At 49.3% G+C, this 18,058-nt stretch overlaps 1 protein-coding gene across 1 annotated transcript in view; it reads left to right on the top strand.

Moving 5' to 3' along the window:
• Nucleotides 1-18,058, top strand: part of CSNK1E (casein kinase 1 epsilon) — a 230,776-nt gene that overhangs the window by 124,295 nt on the left and 88,423 nt on the right. Inside the window, exons 9-10 of the mRNA XM_086963318.1 lie at nt 14,697-14,836; nt 15,099-15,163. Coding sequence (XP_086819444.1) covers nt 14,697-14,836; nt 15,099-15,131 — 173 coding nt within the window. The 3' untranslated portion in view covers nt 15,132-15,163. The remainder of the gene's footprint in view (nt 1-14,696; nt 14,837-15,098; nt 15,164-18,058) is intronic.

Genomic DNA, 18,058 nt, shown 5'->3' with positions numbered 1-18,058 from the left:
CCGTTCCAGGAGCCTGTGCCACAGATCATTCTGACGACGGACGCTTCTCTCCAGGGTTGGGGAGCTCATGTACTCTACTACACTGTGCAGGGACTATGGACACCACCGCAAAGGAAGATGCACATCAATGTTCTAGAACTGATGGCTATCTTCATGGCAATGAAAGCATTCAAGGTACATCTGTGCAACAAGGTCGTGTTGATCCGGACGGACAACACTGACGGCCATGCACTACATCCAGAAGAAGGGAGGTACACACTCTCCACAGTTGTCTCATCTGGCTCAGAGCATGTGGAAGTGGGCCATTCAGAGGAACATCTTCCTCATGGCAGAACACCTCCCGGACAAGGACAATCAGATGGCGGACCTGCTCAGCAGGTACAGCCACCAAATGCACAAGTGGGAGATACATCCATCAGTACTCCACCCGTACTTCCTAAGGTTTGGTCATCCAGAGATAGACCTGTTCGCCACAAAGGACAACGCCACATGCCCAAGCTTTGCTGCCAGGTTCCCACACCCACAGTCGCAGGGCAATGCGATATGGATGAACTGGTCAGGCAAATTTGCGTACGCTTTCCCCCAGCACCTCTAATACCGCTGGTGGCACGCAAGCTGAAGCAGCACTCGATGACTCTCATCCTGGTTGCTCCAACGTCGGCTCGCCAACCATGGTACACCACGTTCTGGAACTGTCCGTGGTACCGCATCAGAGGCTGCGCCTCGCACGCAAGCTTTTGACGCAGAGCCATGGCGACATTCAGCATCCAGATCCGCAACAGCTCAACCTGGCGATCTGGCTCCTGAGGTCTTAGAGTTTGGCTACCTCAACTTACCTCCTGACTGTATGGACATAATCAGGGAGGCAAGAAAGCCCACCACCAGAGCATGCTATGCGGCGAAATGGAAGCGGTTTGTCATTTATTGGGCAGACCACAACATTAACCCGCTGGATGCATCTATTCAGAACATCATTTGTTATCTCTTACATCTGTACAAATGCAATCTGGCCATGCTTCCATTCGTATACATCTATCCGCAAGGGCTGCTTAGCTCCAAAACAGACAGCACCTCTCTCTTTTCAGAGTGCCTGCCATTAAAGCCTTTCTGGAAGGACTCAAACGAGTCATTCCTCCGCGGACACCACCAGCTCCCGAGTGGAACCTAAATGTGGTCCTCACCAGGCTGATGGGTCCCCCTTTCGAACCACTGCATTCATGCAAATTCAGTTCTTGACATGGAAAGTGGCTTTCCTTATAGCGATTACGTCGCTACGACGAGTTAGTGAACTCCAGGCACTAACTATCCAAGAGCCATTTATTCCAATTCATTCCAACAGGGTGGTGGGTCGCACTAACCCTAAGTTCCTTCCTAATGTAGTTTCTCAGTTCCATATCAACCAGACTATAGAACTACCTGTGTTCTTCCAAAATCCAGAGTCAGTTGCGGAGAGGATGCTCCACACACTTGACGTCAAGAGGGCCTTAATGTACTACATTGATAGGACCAAAGATTTTCGGAAGACTAAACAACTATTTGTTGCCTTTTCGCCACAACACTAAGGCAACCCCATTTCCAAGGCTGGTATAGCCAGGTGGATCGTTAAGTGTATTCAGATCTGCTATCAGAAAGCCAAGCGCACTCTCACCATTCCACCGCGGGCCCACTCCACTCGGAAGTTGGGGGCCTCCATGGCTTTCCTTGGAAATATTCCTTTGGAAGACATATGTAGAGCAGCCACATGGTCTACCACACACACATTTACAAAACATTACTGTGTTGATGTGCACTCCAAACAGCAGGCAGCTGTAGGGCAGGCTGTTCTAAAAACACTTTTCCAAACTGCTGCAGCTGGCACAGGCGGCCGCCGTTAATGGAGGGACTGCTATGTATTCTATGCACAGATATGAATTCAGCAGCCCACATGCCTCGAACCGAATATGCTACTTACCAGTATGCATCTGTTCTTGGCATGTAGGGCTGCTGACATTCATATCGCCCGCCCTCCTCCCCGGCGCCTGTAGCGGCTGCAGCATTCACACATACTTCTAGCATGGTCATCATTCACAGAGTTTCACTCCATCTTTGCCACAATGGCTAAAAACAATCTGAGGATGGAGTCGATGCCCATGCGCACTGTTGTCCAGGGGATTAGCCACCTATCTCGTGATACTTCGAAGACTCTTCCAGGACAACAATGTGCGATCATCCGGACGGAGATCTATGCACAGATATGAATGTCAGCAGCCCTACATGCCAAGAACAGATGCATCCTGGTAAGTAGCATATTCGATTTGTGTTTCACTACTGCTGCCCCTACCTCTCCCACAGGATAACATTGGGGTACCTTATTACATTTAAGTGATAACTTTCAATTGAGGACACATAGACAGATTGCATTTGGTGTAAACCAAATGTAAGAAAAAACCCTCTTGAAAGGTAAAGTCAGAATTCTCAAAATGCCTCTTTTAGAAAGTCCTTGAGAATAAGGGACAACCCAGCAACCCTGGGATCTGGTAGGACAGTTAATAAAGGCACAAGTGGTCCCTAAGGAGGAAGTGTAGCCCTTGACTTCTACAGCAATAGTTACAAAAAACCTTCATTATTATGGTTATGATGTGATTAACACATTTGAGATAATTCACAGAAGATAAAGTCTTGTATAGAACAAAAACTCAATGTATTTATTTTAAAGAAGCAATCTTAAAACAGGGTGCTCCTATTGGTGTGGTGCTGCAGTAAAAGTGACATAGTGAATGGATGGTGCACAAGTGGTATTCAAAATTGCAGGCATATACATGCGACCGATAAGGACATAGAGGTAAACACTCCTGTTGGAAACTTGAAATCTTACATCAATTAAAAGCAGTCCCCTGTAGTCGTCTACTCTATATTTTTCGTCCTAATGATGACCCGTCTCTAAATAATTTTGTATTTTGGTTCGGAACATTGACAAATACTACAGTGGACTGTTTTTAAGTTGATCTAGGATTTCAAGACTCCCAATAGGTAACTATTGCCTTGGAAGTGAAGGGCTACTCTCTCCCCCCCCCCCCCCCCCTCCCTTAGGGGGCTCTAGCGTCTTTATTACTTTTGGAAAGTTAGCATTTTCTTGTCTGTCATTTGGTGTCTGCTGCACATGACTCGTTGTAGTTGGTTTTTGTGTATTGCTCCCAGATAGTGAGACAGGGAAGCTAGGTGTTGGCTGGATGGGCCACTTTAAGTTACAGAAGGGGGGAGGGCTGTTACCTACCACACTTGCACATCACAAAGGCCCTGCCTGCACACTCTCAAGAAGGGGTTGTACACTAGTACACTGTGACATTCTGGGGCCAGGGTGGGGAGGCAGTAAATTATAAGCACTTCTTGTGTGTAGGGGGGATGGTCCTTTAGAATAATTTCCTACTTCAAAGTGGGCACCAGATATAAATATTGGACCTCTGACATCCAACTCTTCAGTACTCATCTGGACCTGTGGAAGACTCAGAAGAAGGGCTGCTGTGCTGCTCTGCTGCAAAGAGGACTGCCACTCTGCCACGCTGCCACGCTGCTCTCCTACACTCCTGTCTGAGTGAGAAGGTCTGGACTTGCATCTTGAACCCAGAACCACCACGAGAGTGACTCCAAGAGCTAGTTGGCTGGCCTTCCGATCAGAAGCCTCAGGGACAGAACATGCTTCCTCCATCTTCTTCCCAGTACCAAGACTCTACCAGCTGCGAGAGTTACCCTCTCAGTTGGTGCCACCCCTGTCCTGGACTCCTTGAAGTAGGCCTGCAGGTGCTCTACCAGCCCAACTGTGGTAACAGCAGATGCAACACATTAGAGCCGCTGCATAATGCATCTTGTCACCAAAACACTGCATGGGAGACGCTGTGCAACCCATCACCTCTCCAAACTTCGCATCAGGACTGCTTTATGACCTGACCCCGGCGCAGGTCTTATCACCGCCCGCAGCCCTTCAAGAACCACCGCTGCGGGTTGCATCCTCCGTGCTTGCCTTCACATCGCAAGCCACTCATCAACTGCAGTCTCGCCAGTGACGCAGGACTCCGCATTGCAAGCCTAGCAGCTTTTTCACAACCAGACTACGCCCAACATATCTCATGCAGGACTTTGCATTGCAAGCCCCTCGTTAACAGGATGCTCGACAAAGACTCAGGACCTCGCTTCACAGTTCCCAAGAATTGCCGCTGCGCAACACATCCTCTACAACTAGGACTTAAGGGACTTTTGTTCAGAGGCCTTACTTGCTCCTGTATTCGGCCTCCCTCCATCCCAGTCGGCCTGAACTTGACTTTGTCCTGATCTGTCGCAACCAGATAATCGCAGTTGGCACTTTGTGATTTCTTTGTGCTATTTATACTTATGTTTGTAAAATTGCATATCTCCAGTTTTTCTGATTGAATGTTTACTATTTTGGTCTTAAATTATTTATAACATTTTACTTTAAATTGGTGTGGAATGTTTTCTGTTGTTTCACTTTATTACTGTTTAAAGTGCTACATAAACACTTTACACATGGCCTTCAAGTTAAGCCTGGCTGCTTATGTGCCAAGCTACCAGAGTGTTAAGCAAAGTTTAATTTGGGGTTTGCTTTTTACTTCACCCTGACATGGTTTGTGGTTGATGCTTGAATAGGGTTTCACCCCCTCAATCAGTAACACACTTTCTTACACTGTACAGTTAAAATGTAATAAGGGAAGTGTCAGCCACACCCTGGAATTTTTAGTTTCTTTTTCAGTGCTGGGGTAATCTAGTCAGTGAAGAATTAATTTACCAATTGGCTCCATGTCACTCCTTTTGCAAATCTGTTGTGATCTTTCAGTTGACAACAGCAAGTCTCAGCATTCACTGGTTAGAATCTTCTTAATCATTAACTAAGGCTCCATCCATTATCTCTGAGGTCCCAGGATGAACAAAAGGGGTCTTTTGGCATGTCTCTCCCAACACATAGTGCCTGGTTGTTTCCAGCTGTAGCTAGGTGATGATTCTTAAACGGAAGTTTGACACAAGCTTGGGCAGCAGTGGAAGACAGAAGGTTAGTGCGGGAATTAAAGTGATGTAGCTCTTGGGTGTACCCTGTAGTGTCCAAAGAGCATTCAACAGATTGCTGGGAAAGGAGGGCTGACGAAAAATGGGGAGTGGCACTAGATAGTCTGTTTAGTGATTACCTAGACATTATCCAGTATTTGGGTGTCTTTCATAGATTCACATGCCTGAATCATTCCCCGTCGCCGAGACGGGAGCCTCCGGTACATAAAAAAGTAATGTCCTAAGGACATACATAAAGAATATAGGCCGAAGGGCCTCCCCTTTTGGGGCCTTTCCACGTCCTTATGTAAAAGGACCGAACTCTCATCGTTAGCCAATCAGCTCCGACCTCCCTCTAGAACCTTCCCGGGAGGAGCCTCCGTCCCTCAGATTTTTCTACCGCACGTTGTGCTAGGGAGTCTCCAACCTGAGCTCTTCAGGTTTTCCAAAATTCGAAGTCTCAAACTTCGCCGAAGTTCACTTTGTACGAAAAGGATTTTATCCTATCATCGACTATATGTCGGAATCTAATAAGAAAGCTTCGTCCATGGCGGACTCACAGAAGAAAGCCCTCCTAAGGGCCTGTTCCTCCTGCGGCAAGCAGCGGATTCAAGCGGAGGACAAGCACGACCTGTGCTTATATTGCCTGTACCCTGACCACGTCACTGACAAGTGTAGGGTGTGTAGAGCCTTCCCAAAGAAGACGGTTAAGGAAAGGGAAACTCGCCTTCGCGAATGGCTCGACAGGCTTAAGGTCCGAGACACTCTGGAATCTTCCGAGGGTAGTGTCTCCGCGACCTCCAAAGTCTCCAAGAAGAGACCCAGGGTGCAGTCCCCTGGAGAGACAGACACTCCTCCCAAGAAGGCGCACAGGAAGCCTTCGGAGGCACGCTCCACCACCTCCTCCGTGTCTGTTAAGGATGGCCAGAGGTTCAAGAAGCCCGCTCCATCTACTAAGCGGACCACCTCAGTCACGACCACTGTGTCGACCACTACGGCCTCATCGCCCTCCGCGACGGCCACGACAACCACCACTGCGTCCTCAGGCGCACCGGTCTCCTCGACCATTCCTCTGAAACCTTCATCCAATACGAAGGCGGCCTCTTCGTCACCTAAGAGGTCTAAATCTACAGGTACGCCTTCGCCGAAAACACCTCATACCGAAGGCTCGTCACCTAAGACGTCGAAGTCAAGTTCGTCTCCTAAAACGTCGAAGTCAAGTTCAAAAACCACAACTTCGACAAAGATATCTCAAGTCCAAGGCCCTACCATCAGTAAGGCGGCGACACCCTTATCCCCGCTAAATTTGATGCCTTTGACCCTGACGGAGGTGCCCAAATCACCAACACACATGGCGGGGGCGCCATCTTCACGCACGTCGTCGGAAGAGACCCCGGCGCCATCTTGGAAAGAATCGAGATTGGTCGAAGTCTCTATTCACTCGATTCCAACGCCCTCGGTTCGCCCAACGGTGGAGTTGGCACCCGAGCAAGAACAGGAAACACTCCAGAGTGAGGAGTCAGACGAAGAACAGGAGGTTCACGAAGAACACCAGGACGTCCACGAGATCCGGGACGGAGTTATGTATCAAGGCAGCTCCCTGAACGTCGACACGGTGAACACCCCGATGATCTGTTTGCCACTGTCTCTGGTCAACGATTTGAAATCCCTGGTGCAGGACTATAAACAACGGTTCCCGGACGCCGACAGCGGTGCCCAGGTACCGGTCACCCAAGCGCAACCATCTGCCTCGCACCCTTCCGCTCCCCAGGCCCGTCCTCGGAGCCAACTCCGACCGCAAACCCAGGCGGAGGACTCATCGGAAAGCGAGGAGGATGAGACGGACTTAGAGGAAGGCGAGGTGCAAGACGTCGCCTCGGACCACAGAGACGACGATGCCGATGCTGCGTCATCACACCATTCGTCTACCCCGGCATCCCCGCGACCGCGCCACTCTGAAGCGGCGGACGTGGGAGGTTTCCACAAACTGGTGGACAGAGCTGCAAGGAGGTTTCACATGGCAGTGGAATCCGCGGAAACGGAATGCTTCCTCCATGATTTCAAGGAGCACACCCAGAAATCGGCCAAGTCTATTCCTCTTATAGACTTTCTATGGGAACAGGGCAAGAAGCTGATGCTCACGCCTGCTTCGGTGCCTGCGGTGGTTCCGCGCCTAGACAAAAAATATAAGGCCCCGAACTCCGCACCTGCCTGCCTGACAGGCCACCCCAAACCGAACTCGGTTGTCACTCAGGCGGCCCAAAAACAATCCCGCAACCCCTCCTCGCCGCTGTCCGCGCCCCCGGACAAGGAAGGAAGGAAGCTGGACACCATAGGCAAGAGGTTCTCCACCACATCCGCCATGTCCATCAAGGTGGCAAATTCCATCGCCCTCCTTGGCCGCTACAACCGCCAGCTATGGGAAGACATAGCTCCCTATCTGCAAGGCCTGCCGGCCACGGTCCAGGACGAGGTGAAAGCTCTTCTAGCGGAAGGACAAAACTCCGCGGCGGAAATTATCGACTGCGCCATCGACGCGGCCATGACGGGATTCCGCCAGTTGGCCGGGGCTGCCGTGCTCCGCCGCCAAGGCTGGCTCAAGGCGACGTCTTTTCGGCAGGAGGTCCAATCTAAGGTGCTGGATATGCCGTTCGTTGGTCAATTCCTCTTTGGGGAGAAGATAGACGAGGCACTCCAGGCCATCAAAAAAGACACCGACACGGCGAGGGCTCTGGGCTCCCTCCAGTCCCGGAACCAATCCTTTCGGGGGGCCGCTCCAGAGGTCAGTACTCCTACAGAGGTTCCTACCAAAATCGGTCGTCCTATTCCTACGGCAACAGGAACCAGCCCCAGCATAAACAACAGTCCCGACAGTCATCCTATGGGAGATCGTCCTTCAGAGGCAAATCCGCCAAGAAGGGCACTGGCGGCCGCCAGTGACCATTTACTCCAGCCAGTCCCACCACCATCTCAATCCTTTCGAATTGGGGGAAAACTGACCCACTTCCTCCACAATTGGCAAAAAATCACTACGGATCGGTGGGTACTACAAATAATCCAATTTGGACATTCCCTCGAACTGGTCAACACCCCTCCCAACACCCCTCCGCTGAAGCGTGCTCACAAACACCTGCACCTCCTTCTCCAGGAAGTCTCCGCCATGTTGGTCAAAGGAGCCATCGAAAGAGTCCCGGAGTCCCAGAAGGGGAAGGGTTTTTATTCCCACTTCTTCCTGGTCCAACAGAAAGGGGACAAGTGGAGGCCGATCTTAGACCTCCGGGCGCTCAACGCCTTCCTGCGGAGTCAATCCTTCCGGATGGTCACAATCCAGGAGATCCTAGGAGCACTGGAAAGAGGAGACTCGATGGTCTCCCTCGACTTACAGGACGCCTACTACCATATCCCCATCCTCGTCAGGCACAGGAAATACCTACGGTTCGAAATAGCGGGCAGACATTACCAGTTCAAGGTCTTGCCGTTTGGCCTCAAATCTGCCCCACGTATCTTCACGAAGTGCTTGGCGCCAGTGGCAGCCTTCCTGCGACAAAGGGGTCACCAGGTGTTCCCCTACCTGGACGACTGGCTGGTGAAGGCTCCTTCCCCGGAGGACGCGCTGGCTTCCTTCAACGCCTGCAGCGCTCTTTTCCAACAGCTGGGTCTGACGATCAACCTCAAAAAATCATGCACTACTCCGTCAACGAGGATCACCTTCCTAGGGGCGACCCTGGACACGAAGCGCGCGAAGGCTTTCCCCTCAGAGGACAGGATCAGCAAAATACTGTCTCTGGCCGCGGCGGTGGCCAAGAAGCCTCGCATCAAGGTCCGAACGTTCACCTCCTTGCTAGGGATGATGTCTTCATGCATTCTCCTCGTACCGCACTGCAGGCTCCGCATGCGCCCCCTGCAGGAGGCGTTGGCGAGACAATGGAAACAGTGTTCCGGCTCCTTCGACGACATTGTCACGATCACACCGGCCATCATAAAGGCCCTTCTGTGGTGGAGAAACAAGACACACCTGACGGCCGGCTTGCAGTTCCTCCTGCCGCCGGCACCACTGGTCATCACGACCGATGCCTCACTGGAAGGCTGGGGCGCAGTACTGTTGGACCTTCGAGTCAGCGGCAAATGGGACGCCAAGGAGAAACAACTACACATCAACCTCCTGGAACTGAGAGCAGTGTATCTGGCTCTACAGGCCTTCCTGCCACGTATCGGCACTTCCCCTGTGCTCGTCAAAACAGACAACACCACGACGATGCACTACCTGAACAAACAAGGGGGAACGCGATCTCTCTCTCTCTCACGAGAATCGCAAAAAATCTGGAACTGGTTGGTGGCGCACGGCCTCTCCCTCAAAGCGGAGTACGTTCCAGGGAAGGACAACACTATCGCGGACGCCCTCAGCAGGCAGACCTCTCTCTCCCACGAATGGGAACTCAACGGCGACACGGTGGCCCACGTCTTCTCACAATGGGGCACCCCGAGGATCGATCTCTTCGCGACGGCAGGGAACGCCAAATGCCGAAGCTACGCAAGCTGGCATCCCCAACGGGGGTCGCTGGGAAATGCTTTTTCCATCGGCTGGTCCAGCGTGTTTGCGTACGCTTTTCCTCCGTTCCCGATGATACCGAGGCTCCTCCGGAAGATGAGGACGGAACCGTGCACGCTGATACTGATTGCTCCGTACTGGCCGAGACAACATTGGTTCTCGGATCTACTTCGCCTGTCCATCAGGCCCCCGATTCACCTGCAACAACACCCGAACCTCTTGACAATGTCCGGAGGCCAAGTACACCACCCGAACCTCCGTTCGCTCAACTTATCGGCCTGGCTCCTGAGCACCGTGAGTTCGGAGACCTAGATATACCGCAGGACTGCAGGGCGGTACTGGCCAAAGCGAGGGCGGGCAGCACGACCAAGACCTACTCGCTGAAGTGGAAGAGGTTCTGCTTGTGGTGTTCGGAACAAGACTTACACCCTCTCCGGGTCACCCCAGTACAGCTGCTACCGTACCTCCTACACCTGGCTCAATGGGGGCTGGCTCACGCCTCCATTAAGGTTCATCTGGCTGCGATTTCTAGGTTCACCAGGACCCCATCGGGACCCTCCCTCTGGTCCAGTCGACTGGTAAAGCAATTTCTGAAGGGGCTCTACAGATCCTTTCCGAGGCCTCGGAAAGTCCCTCCAACCTGGCAGTTGAACTTGGTGCTCAACCAGCTCATGAAACACCCATTCGAGCCCATACACCGGGCCTCGCTCAAGCATCTTTCCTGGAAAACGGCTCTCCTGCTAGCCCTGACGTCAGCCAGACGGGTCAGCGAACTTCAGGCGCTGTCCATTCAGGAACCGTATCTCCAATTCAGGCACGACCGAGTGGTACTCAGGCCCAACCCTAAATTCATTCCTAAAGTGCCGTCAGACTTTCATCTGAACGAACCAATTGTCCTCAAGTCGTTCTTTGCGGACCCTTCCACAGCAGCAGAAAGGGCGCTGCATTCCTTGGACCTTAAAAGGTGTCTCAAATTCTACTTGGACAGGACCAAAGACGTCAGGAAGTCTTCTCAACTCTTTGTGGCCTACAGCAACCCGCGCATGGGGTTGCCCTTGACAAAACAGAGCATCTCACGCTGGATTTCTTCAGCAATTGGTTTCTGCCATGATCTGGCCGGACGGCCTTTGACAGACCGAGTGGCTGCCCACTCGACCAGAGCGATGTCAACGTCAGCGGCGCTCTTCGCTGGAGTGACGATCCTGGACATCTGCCGAGCGGCGACATGGAAGTCCCCGCATACCTTTTCCAAGCACTACTGCCTGGACATCGAACTGCAGAAGGACGCTGCAGTGGGACAAGCGGTGCTGCGCCATCTCTTCCAATAAGGTGAGCCTTACCTCGTCCCGCCATCCAGGTATGCACATTCTTCATGGGTTTTTTCTGCTATATGCATGGCTGTATATTACCATGTTTCTCTCATGTTGTCTGTAATTTATGCAGGCCTGCTAGATGTGAGAATGTGCTTTACCACTAGGCATGTATAACTGCTGGCTACTCTGATTCAGGCATGTGAATCTATGAAAGACACCCAAATACTGGATAAGAAATGCGTTACTTACCTGTAACAGCAGTTATCCAGTATTGGTGTCTTTCATAGATTCACATGCAACCCTCCCGCCTCCCCGGTAAGGACTCACGTACCTCTATGTCTACATTGCGACACCCTAGCTGGGTGCGTACGAAAATCTGAGGGACGGAGGCTCCTCCCGGGAAGGTTCTAGAGGGAGGTCGGAGCTGATTGGCTAACGATGAGAGTTCGGTCCTTTTACATAAGGACGTGGAAAGGCCCCAAAAGGGGAGGCCCTTCGGCCTATATTCTTTATGTATGTCCTTAGGACATTACTTTTTTATGTACCGGAGGCTCCCGTCTCGGCGACGGGGAATGATTCAGGCATGTGAATCTATGAAAGACACCAATACTGGATAACTGCTGTTACAGGTAAGTAACGCATTTCTTCCTGCTAATATGTACTGATCTTGGTGCTGTCCTAAAGCTATATGTGAGCCAATATATCTGGCCCAACTTTCCAGCTGTTTTCAAGAGCACCACCAAGCACTTCTGTTCCCAGAAGCAAAAGTTGCTTTACATTGTCCCCAAGGTTATTAGTACCTCTATTGTAAATGAAGTGCATGGCAGTGTTAGATTAGTCTGTCTACTGAATGAGGTCCTGTTTCTCCAGCTTGTATTGCCCTTTCTTTAGAAGGTGTTCTAGTTGCCCTTGCTACATTATTCCAGGGACAAAGGACTCTGTTTGGAATGGTTGCTTTTATTTAGTTTGTTGGAATTTCCCTTTAGAATAAGGGGTGACCTTGGAGGTAGTTCAGTTCTTGGTCCCTTGGTGCGGGTCCAACAGTTAAATTGGGCTTTATCTTTTTATTTCTTCGGAGTTTTATATAGCGCGAACTTGACCTGAAGGTATCAGGTATCGGAGCGCTTTACATGAGCACAAGTTGCGTTACACAAGGACACATTAATTTTTGTTAGACACAGGGAGATTGACTGATTTGACCAGAATCACAGGATGTTGAGCGTCGTTGCCAAGACTCGAACCTCGTTCCCCAGATTTGAGGTCGACCGCCCTAGCCGTTAAACTACATCCTCTCCCCAAGGCTTTAGAGTGAATTGGAAAGTGGAACTTTCTCTAATGTTCTTGACCCCAGCTGAAATGTTTGTGAGCATCCCGGAAGGAGGAAAAAAGATAACAAAGCCTAAGAGAAAAGCTATACCAAAGTAGGACTGGGACGTGAGCTCATAAGATTAGGGGGCTGTACATCGGGAAATCAGGAAGAAAGGGTGCTGAAACTGGTTTAATCTCCATTTGTATACCTTCTCTAAAAAGTGCACTGTGGTCATTGTCATAGTGCTCTTTCCACGTTGCTCTGCAGGCTAAGTGCATTAAGTAGCTTTCAAAATGTTTACCATACTGAGACGTTTCCCTACTTGTCATGTGCTCTTAGTATTGCATGTTAAATACTTATCCTTCCACAGTTGCAATCGGATAGTACATACCTGCATTAAATTGACTTCAGGAAATAAGCACAGTTACTCTAGTCTTAATGACCCTCCTCTATGTCAATTTGATATAACCCATGTCACCTTATGAGATGATTGATAAATTCCTTATCATTTATTAAAGATATCAAAAAGGATTTGTAAATAGCAAGATCATGAACATCAGTTGTTGACAATGGCACTGCTATTTACAAATCCTTTTTGATATCTTTAATAAATGAAATTTTGGAATACAATTACTGTTTGGGAATAGATTTAACGCATCATTTCCTTATGTATTGAGTGGTGGTGCTCCTGGGCTTTTGTTATAAAATTGTGGAGTTCCTTGGGAACAACCTATTGACAGAGGGGGTGATACAGTGTGCACACATTTCCTCATGAGGATAGAAGAGGTTAGAAATATTGAGGGATAGCAACTTAGGTGCTGTCTATCAGAAGGGATCCACTGTCGGGTTCTTTGCTTTCAAATTCCTTATCTGGCTTGTCATTCACAAGGCAGGCATTTAATATATGAAAGGACATGTGGAACCTTCGTGGCAGCTGGCTGACATAGATACAGGCTACACAAACCTTATTTAAATAAGCCCCACCCCACACACAGATGCATGAGATGTGCAAATGACCTCCTTTAATAGCCAGCATAGGAAATCTGATTGAGAACATAAAGGTGAACTACAAACACATTATTGCGACCTCTAGACCTAATCTGCACTGCCAGCATAACTCCTCTAATAAAAATCGACATCTATCTACCACCACACAACATGAAAACACTTCCCATATTGTCAAATCAAAGACCACACGCCAACATAGTGCTGTTTGCTACCTGAGTAGACAACAACTTCAGTGCCCACATACAGATAGGTGTAGTAAGCCCTCTTCAAATGCCATAATAAAATACAACTGCAACCTCTTCTTGTGTGCTGGTCGGATGTAGGCAGTTTGAAAGAGCTATGATTTCTGTAGCTCTACGTTTAGTTTGGTTCAGTTTTCTATATGGACAATGCAGAGGACCTTTAAACTTGATCTTTCTTTCACAGGGAGCCAGTTTCACATTTTTAATGCTGGTTTGCTGTGATCACATTTGCAAACTTTCAAGCAGGTGATAGCCATGGTCATCTACATGTCCCTCCATGTCTATCACAGGTGATGGACTCCCTCATTTAGATAAAAGTAGACACTGGTTTGCTCAGCTGTGCGGTACAGAGTGAAGCCTGCTGTGATGATGGATATTGCAGAAGTGGGTGACCCTCAGCTATCCAGCTTTACATTAAACCTTGAAAGAAAAACCAGACTGGGAAGTTGTCGGAAAACAAATTATTTCAAGCCTCTAGGTCGAAATGGTTCCTTTAGCAAAGTACACCAATTAGTCTTTTACAGGTTGAGACCAATGAGTCTTCTACAGATTGAGAAGGAGATGACCCCACCCATGCCTTGCTGTATCTGTGAAGGTGCTCTTCCAAACTCGAAGTTTGAAGTACTTGTTTTTATTTTCTTAAACCTGGATTGAGCTCTTGATTGCCTTTGCCCTTCATCAGAACTATGCCCTCCTACCAGAATAGGTTGTCCTTGTTCTCTGGCCGTGTAACTTTTCTGTGGAGGTACAGGTACGGCAATAGTAAATCCTTTAACTCCCTGTTAGTGCGTAGCTCCCGTGTGAAAGGCATGGAGAATGGCTATAACCTCTTGCATTTGGTTGTTCTCACCTCATCAAGCAACAAGAAAGTGGGCTATAAGGGATTGTCAACCACATTTGCAGGATCAATGAACATGCCAAACATTTGTCTTCTGTTTTACTTAGTATTACCTTCTTGGAAAATATTTTTTGCTCAAGTCCAAGGTAAAAGTCAATAAAAACGATTTGAAACTAAAACAAGCAGGTTGCAAAGCATGTTACGGGCAAATAACATTTTCCCTATTTTAGTTCTCTACAGCTGACTAGTTGGAAAAGATACGTAATATTTCTACTGCAAACTAATGTTAATGGATTTTTGGAGGAGGAGCTATGTATACTTCATTTTGTTTTCAGTGCATTGTTTGGCATTCTGACTCTTGCCCCTTTCTTTGCAGGCATTCTGACTCTTGACCCTTTCTTTGCAGGAAACACGTCACCTCGTGCCATTTCACGGGTAGACAGGGAACGTAAGGTGAGCATGCGGTTACACCGTGGAGCACCAGCCAATGTCTCCTCTTCAGACCTCACTGGACGACAGGAAGTGTCCCGAATCTCTGCATCGCAGGTGACTAGAAGTGAATCTCTGTATTTTTGGCAGCAGGTAATAGCAGTTGTGTTGGGAGCACACTTTGATACTGCATACAAGCACCATGTGTGCTCACTGAAGCATCTTACCCAGTTGTACAGTTGACAATTTCATATTGTACACTACTGTGTGTGTGTGTGTTTGCATTGTGAGTGTTGGTGTTGGGACCTCTGCATTTCACAAGAGGTACTGGCATCCTTGTCCTGTTGGTGTTGTTAATGCATTCTATCTCCACTCACAGGCCAGTGCACCCTTCGACCACCTTGGGAAGTGAAAGCTGCAATCAACGGACTCTTGTCTGCTTAGGTGAGTGTGTTTTTGTGCTATCATGTATCTGGAATGATGGACATATCATCTATGTGCAAACCCCATCCACACCTTTTCCTCCCCAGTTACTCCCAAGCGCTGCCAGATCTGTATGCCTTAGAGCGATCATCTTCATGAATCCATTCACTTCTAGAAGTGACTGTTTAACCATGTCAGTCTCTAGGCGTTCACATACACACACACACACACATATATACCGCTTTTTCTTGCAAATAAAGACCCTTGATTTGAATCCCACGGAGTCGGTGCCTGTTTTTCGAAGGATTGTGAACACAGGATTGGGTATATATATATATACCCTATAAGGTGGAAGTGAAAGGCTCTATATACCCGTTTCATTCTCCCAAGGGTTATAGTTTTAAAGGGGTCATGCACTGTATCCCTGGGCCAGTCCTATGAGCTATCTATGTCATATAGGTGACTGGCGTATTTATCCATGACAAGCCCTATAGCTGAGGCATCATCTTGGTGCTAGTCCTGCTCGTCCACAACTCCTAGAGGTGACAAACTCTGCATCCCTGAACCAATCCCCAGAACTCCTGTGTGTGTGCCCTCCGCCGGAAGCACCTAGCCCTAAAGATGACTGACATGTTCATTGTTCTCCGGATTCATACCAGTTCTAGAAATGCCTGTGTATGCCATTTTATCCTTCTGGTCTTGGAGCTGACAGGATCTCAGTTCCTTTTCCAGTCTTTGAAGCACTTCCAGCCTTGGAGATGAGCAACCCTGTATCATTGTGCCAAGTCACTTAGTCCAGTGACTTCTGGAGTTCAGTGGCTTGTATTCTTTGCCACGCTAGACCCTTGAGCCTCTACCCCTGGTGGTGACAGACTTTCTATCCCCTGTCTGTCACTTGATGATTTGTCCTTGAGCCAAACTGATATTTATATTTTGGAAACATACATATTTTGTCAACTTCCATCTTGTGTATGGAACGTCTTTTGATTGGACTCTACTGGGGTAAGTGCATGAGTACTTCAAGAGAATGAAGCCCTGTAGCCAGAGGTAGTGGGTGCCCTATTCCTGCTCCCAGATTGTGTCCTTTCTTCCTGTTCTCCAGTATTGGATATTTCATAGATTCACATGCTTGACTCATCCCCGCCGTATTGGGAGTCCCACGGTATACATATAAAAGCAGTAGTTAAAATTACCATAGGCTACCATGCCATGAAAAGTCAGTGCAATAGCCAATTTACCTTCTTTTGTAAAAAAAGAACCAAATCCAACCAATAGCCAATCAGGTGACGGCACCCTCTAGAACAATCCCAAGAGAGGCTAGGTTCCTAGGATTTTCTACCGCACGTCGTGTGAAAGGGAGGCTCCCTGAACTCTGCTTAGTTTTTCTCTGTTTATTCAAGTTTCTTACCAGAATGTCTTCAAACATATCTGAATCTTCTAAGAAGGGTCTCTTCAGCTCGTGTGGATCGTGTGGAAAAAAGAGGCTGACTTCTGAAGATCCACATAAGAGCTGCATCTACTGCCTTTACCCTCAACACAAGGTAAAAGATTGCAAGATATGTAGAACTTTTTCTACTAAGACCCTCAGACAGGGAGGGTAGACTACATATTTGGCTTAAAAAACTTAAGGCAAAATCTGATGTTCTCTCTGAGGACGAGGATAGCTCTACCTCATTGACATCTAAAGAAACACCTAAAAGGAGAGAAAGATCTCTGGATTCTCCTGAGGTTTCTAAGAAGAAGGCATCAAAGAAATCTCGTCATGAGAAAGAAAGTACCTCACAAAAAGGAAAGCTTCTATTTCCTACTGAGGAAAAAAGCATTAAAAAAGACAAATATTCGGGGCGTGGCTAGCAGCCATCGATGGCGGCAGCAACTTAGAGAGGCTCCCACTGTAAGGCGGCATCCCGCGTAAATCCGGAGGCAATATCCGATAAATTTCTCATCCAGTCGGGGCGGACTGGGTCTGGTGACCGTGCAACACCCTACGGAGCAGTTTCGAGGCAGCGACGACCCGGCAGTCGGTGTAACGACAAGGTGAGAGGAGGGGCCTACTGTCCTCCTCAGCGCAGCGGAGTGGTTGGCAGACTGAGCCCGGGCGGAAGTGAAAAGTGAAGCATCGGTGGGAGTCACTCGCCGGAAGTGTCGGTCCTCCGACTGAACCATCGGAAAGACCCAAAAAGCCCCCAAGGCAAATAGTCGGGCTTGCGGAGGGTCAGAACATCGAGCGCGGCCACGAGAACTGAGGGCAAGACTTCACGGAGGACGCCGCAGCTCGGGGACGGAACTGCCATCTTGGGCAGCGGAATTGTCCCGAATGCAGCAACGCCAACAGACAAGCGCCGGACCACTGTGCAGGTACACCTGAGGGGACGCGACCTATGAGAGGGGCGGTCCGCGATCCCCGAAGACCTCCGGGTCGTACCACCAGCGGGGCGTGGCGAATACTGAAACGGCAGACCACGAGGGACTCCACCCCCCCCCCCCCCTGCCCCCGTCACTGCTGGAGAGAGGGCAGCACTTGGCAGCTTGGGAGTCTCAAAAGCGGATCATAGTAGGACTACTCCGGGCCTGTGAAACACCGGCACACTGGGCAGCAATAGTTGCGGGCACAGTGTACTCTCATCGGCACGGACATTAAACTGTATATCCTTATATGGATGGGAGGCTTATTACGCCAAGACACTACCCGGGGCAGCGGAAAGGGGTGCATTGTGCTTGACACCTGGAGGAGGGCGGAAGAGACACACCGGTTGCAGAAGATTTGCACAAGACCCTGCCCGGACCTGCACCACCCACAGTGGACGAACCTGAGGACAAGTCCACACGAGGAAAGGCCTGTATCACTCCATGAGGAGGAGTTGTCGCAATTGAAACGCAGATATCACCCAGGAGACACAAGCGGAGCCCCTTCCC

This window comes from Lissotriton vulgaris, chromosome 1_1 (assembly GCF_964263255.1).
Source record: "Lissotriton vulgaris chromosome 1_1, aLisVul1.2, whole genome shotgun sequence".
In the NCBI taxonomy this organism is placed as follows: Eukaryota; Metazoa; Chordata; class Amphibia; order Caudata; family Salamandridae; genus Lissotriton; species Lissotriton vulgaris.
This window is presented reverse-complemented; position numbering and strand designations above follow the sequence as displayed.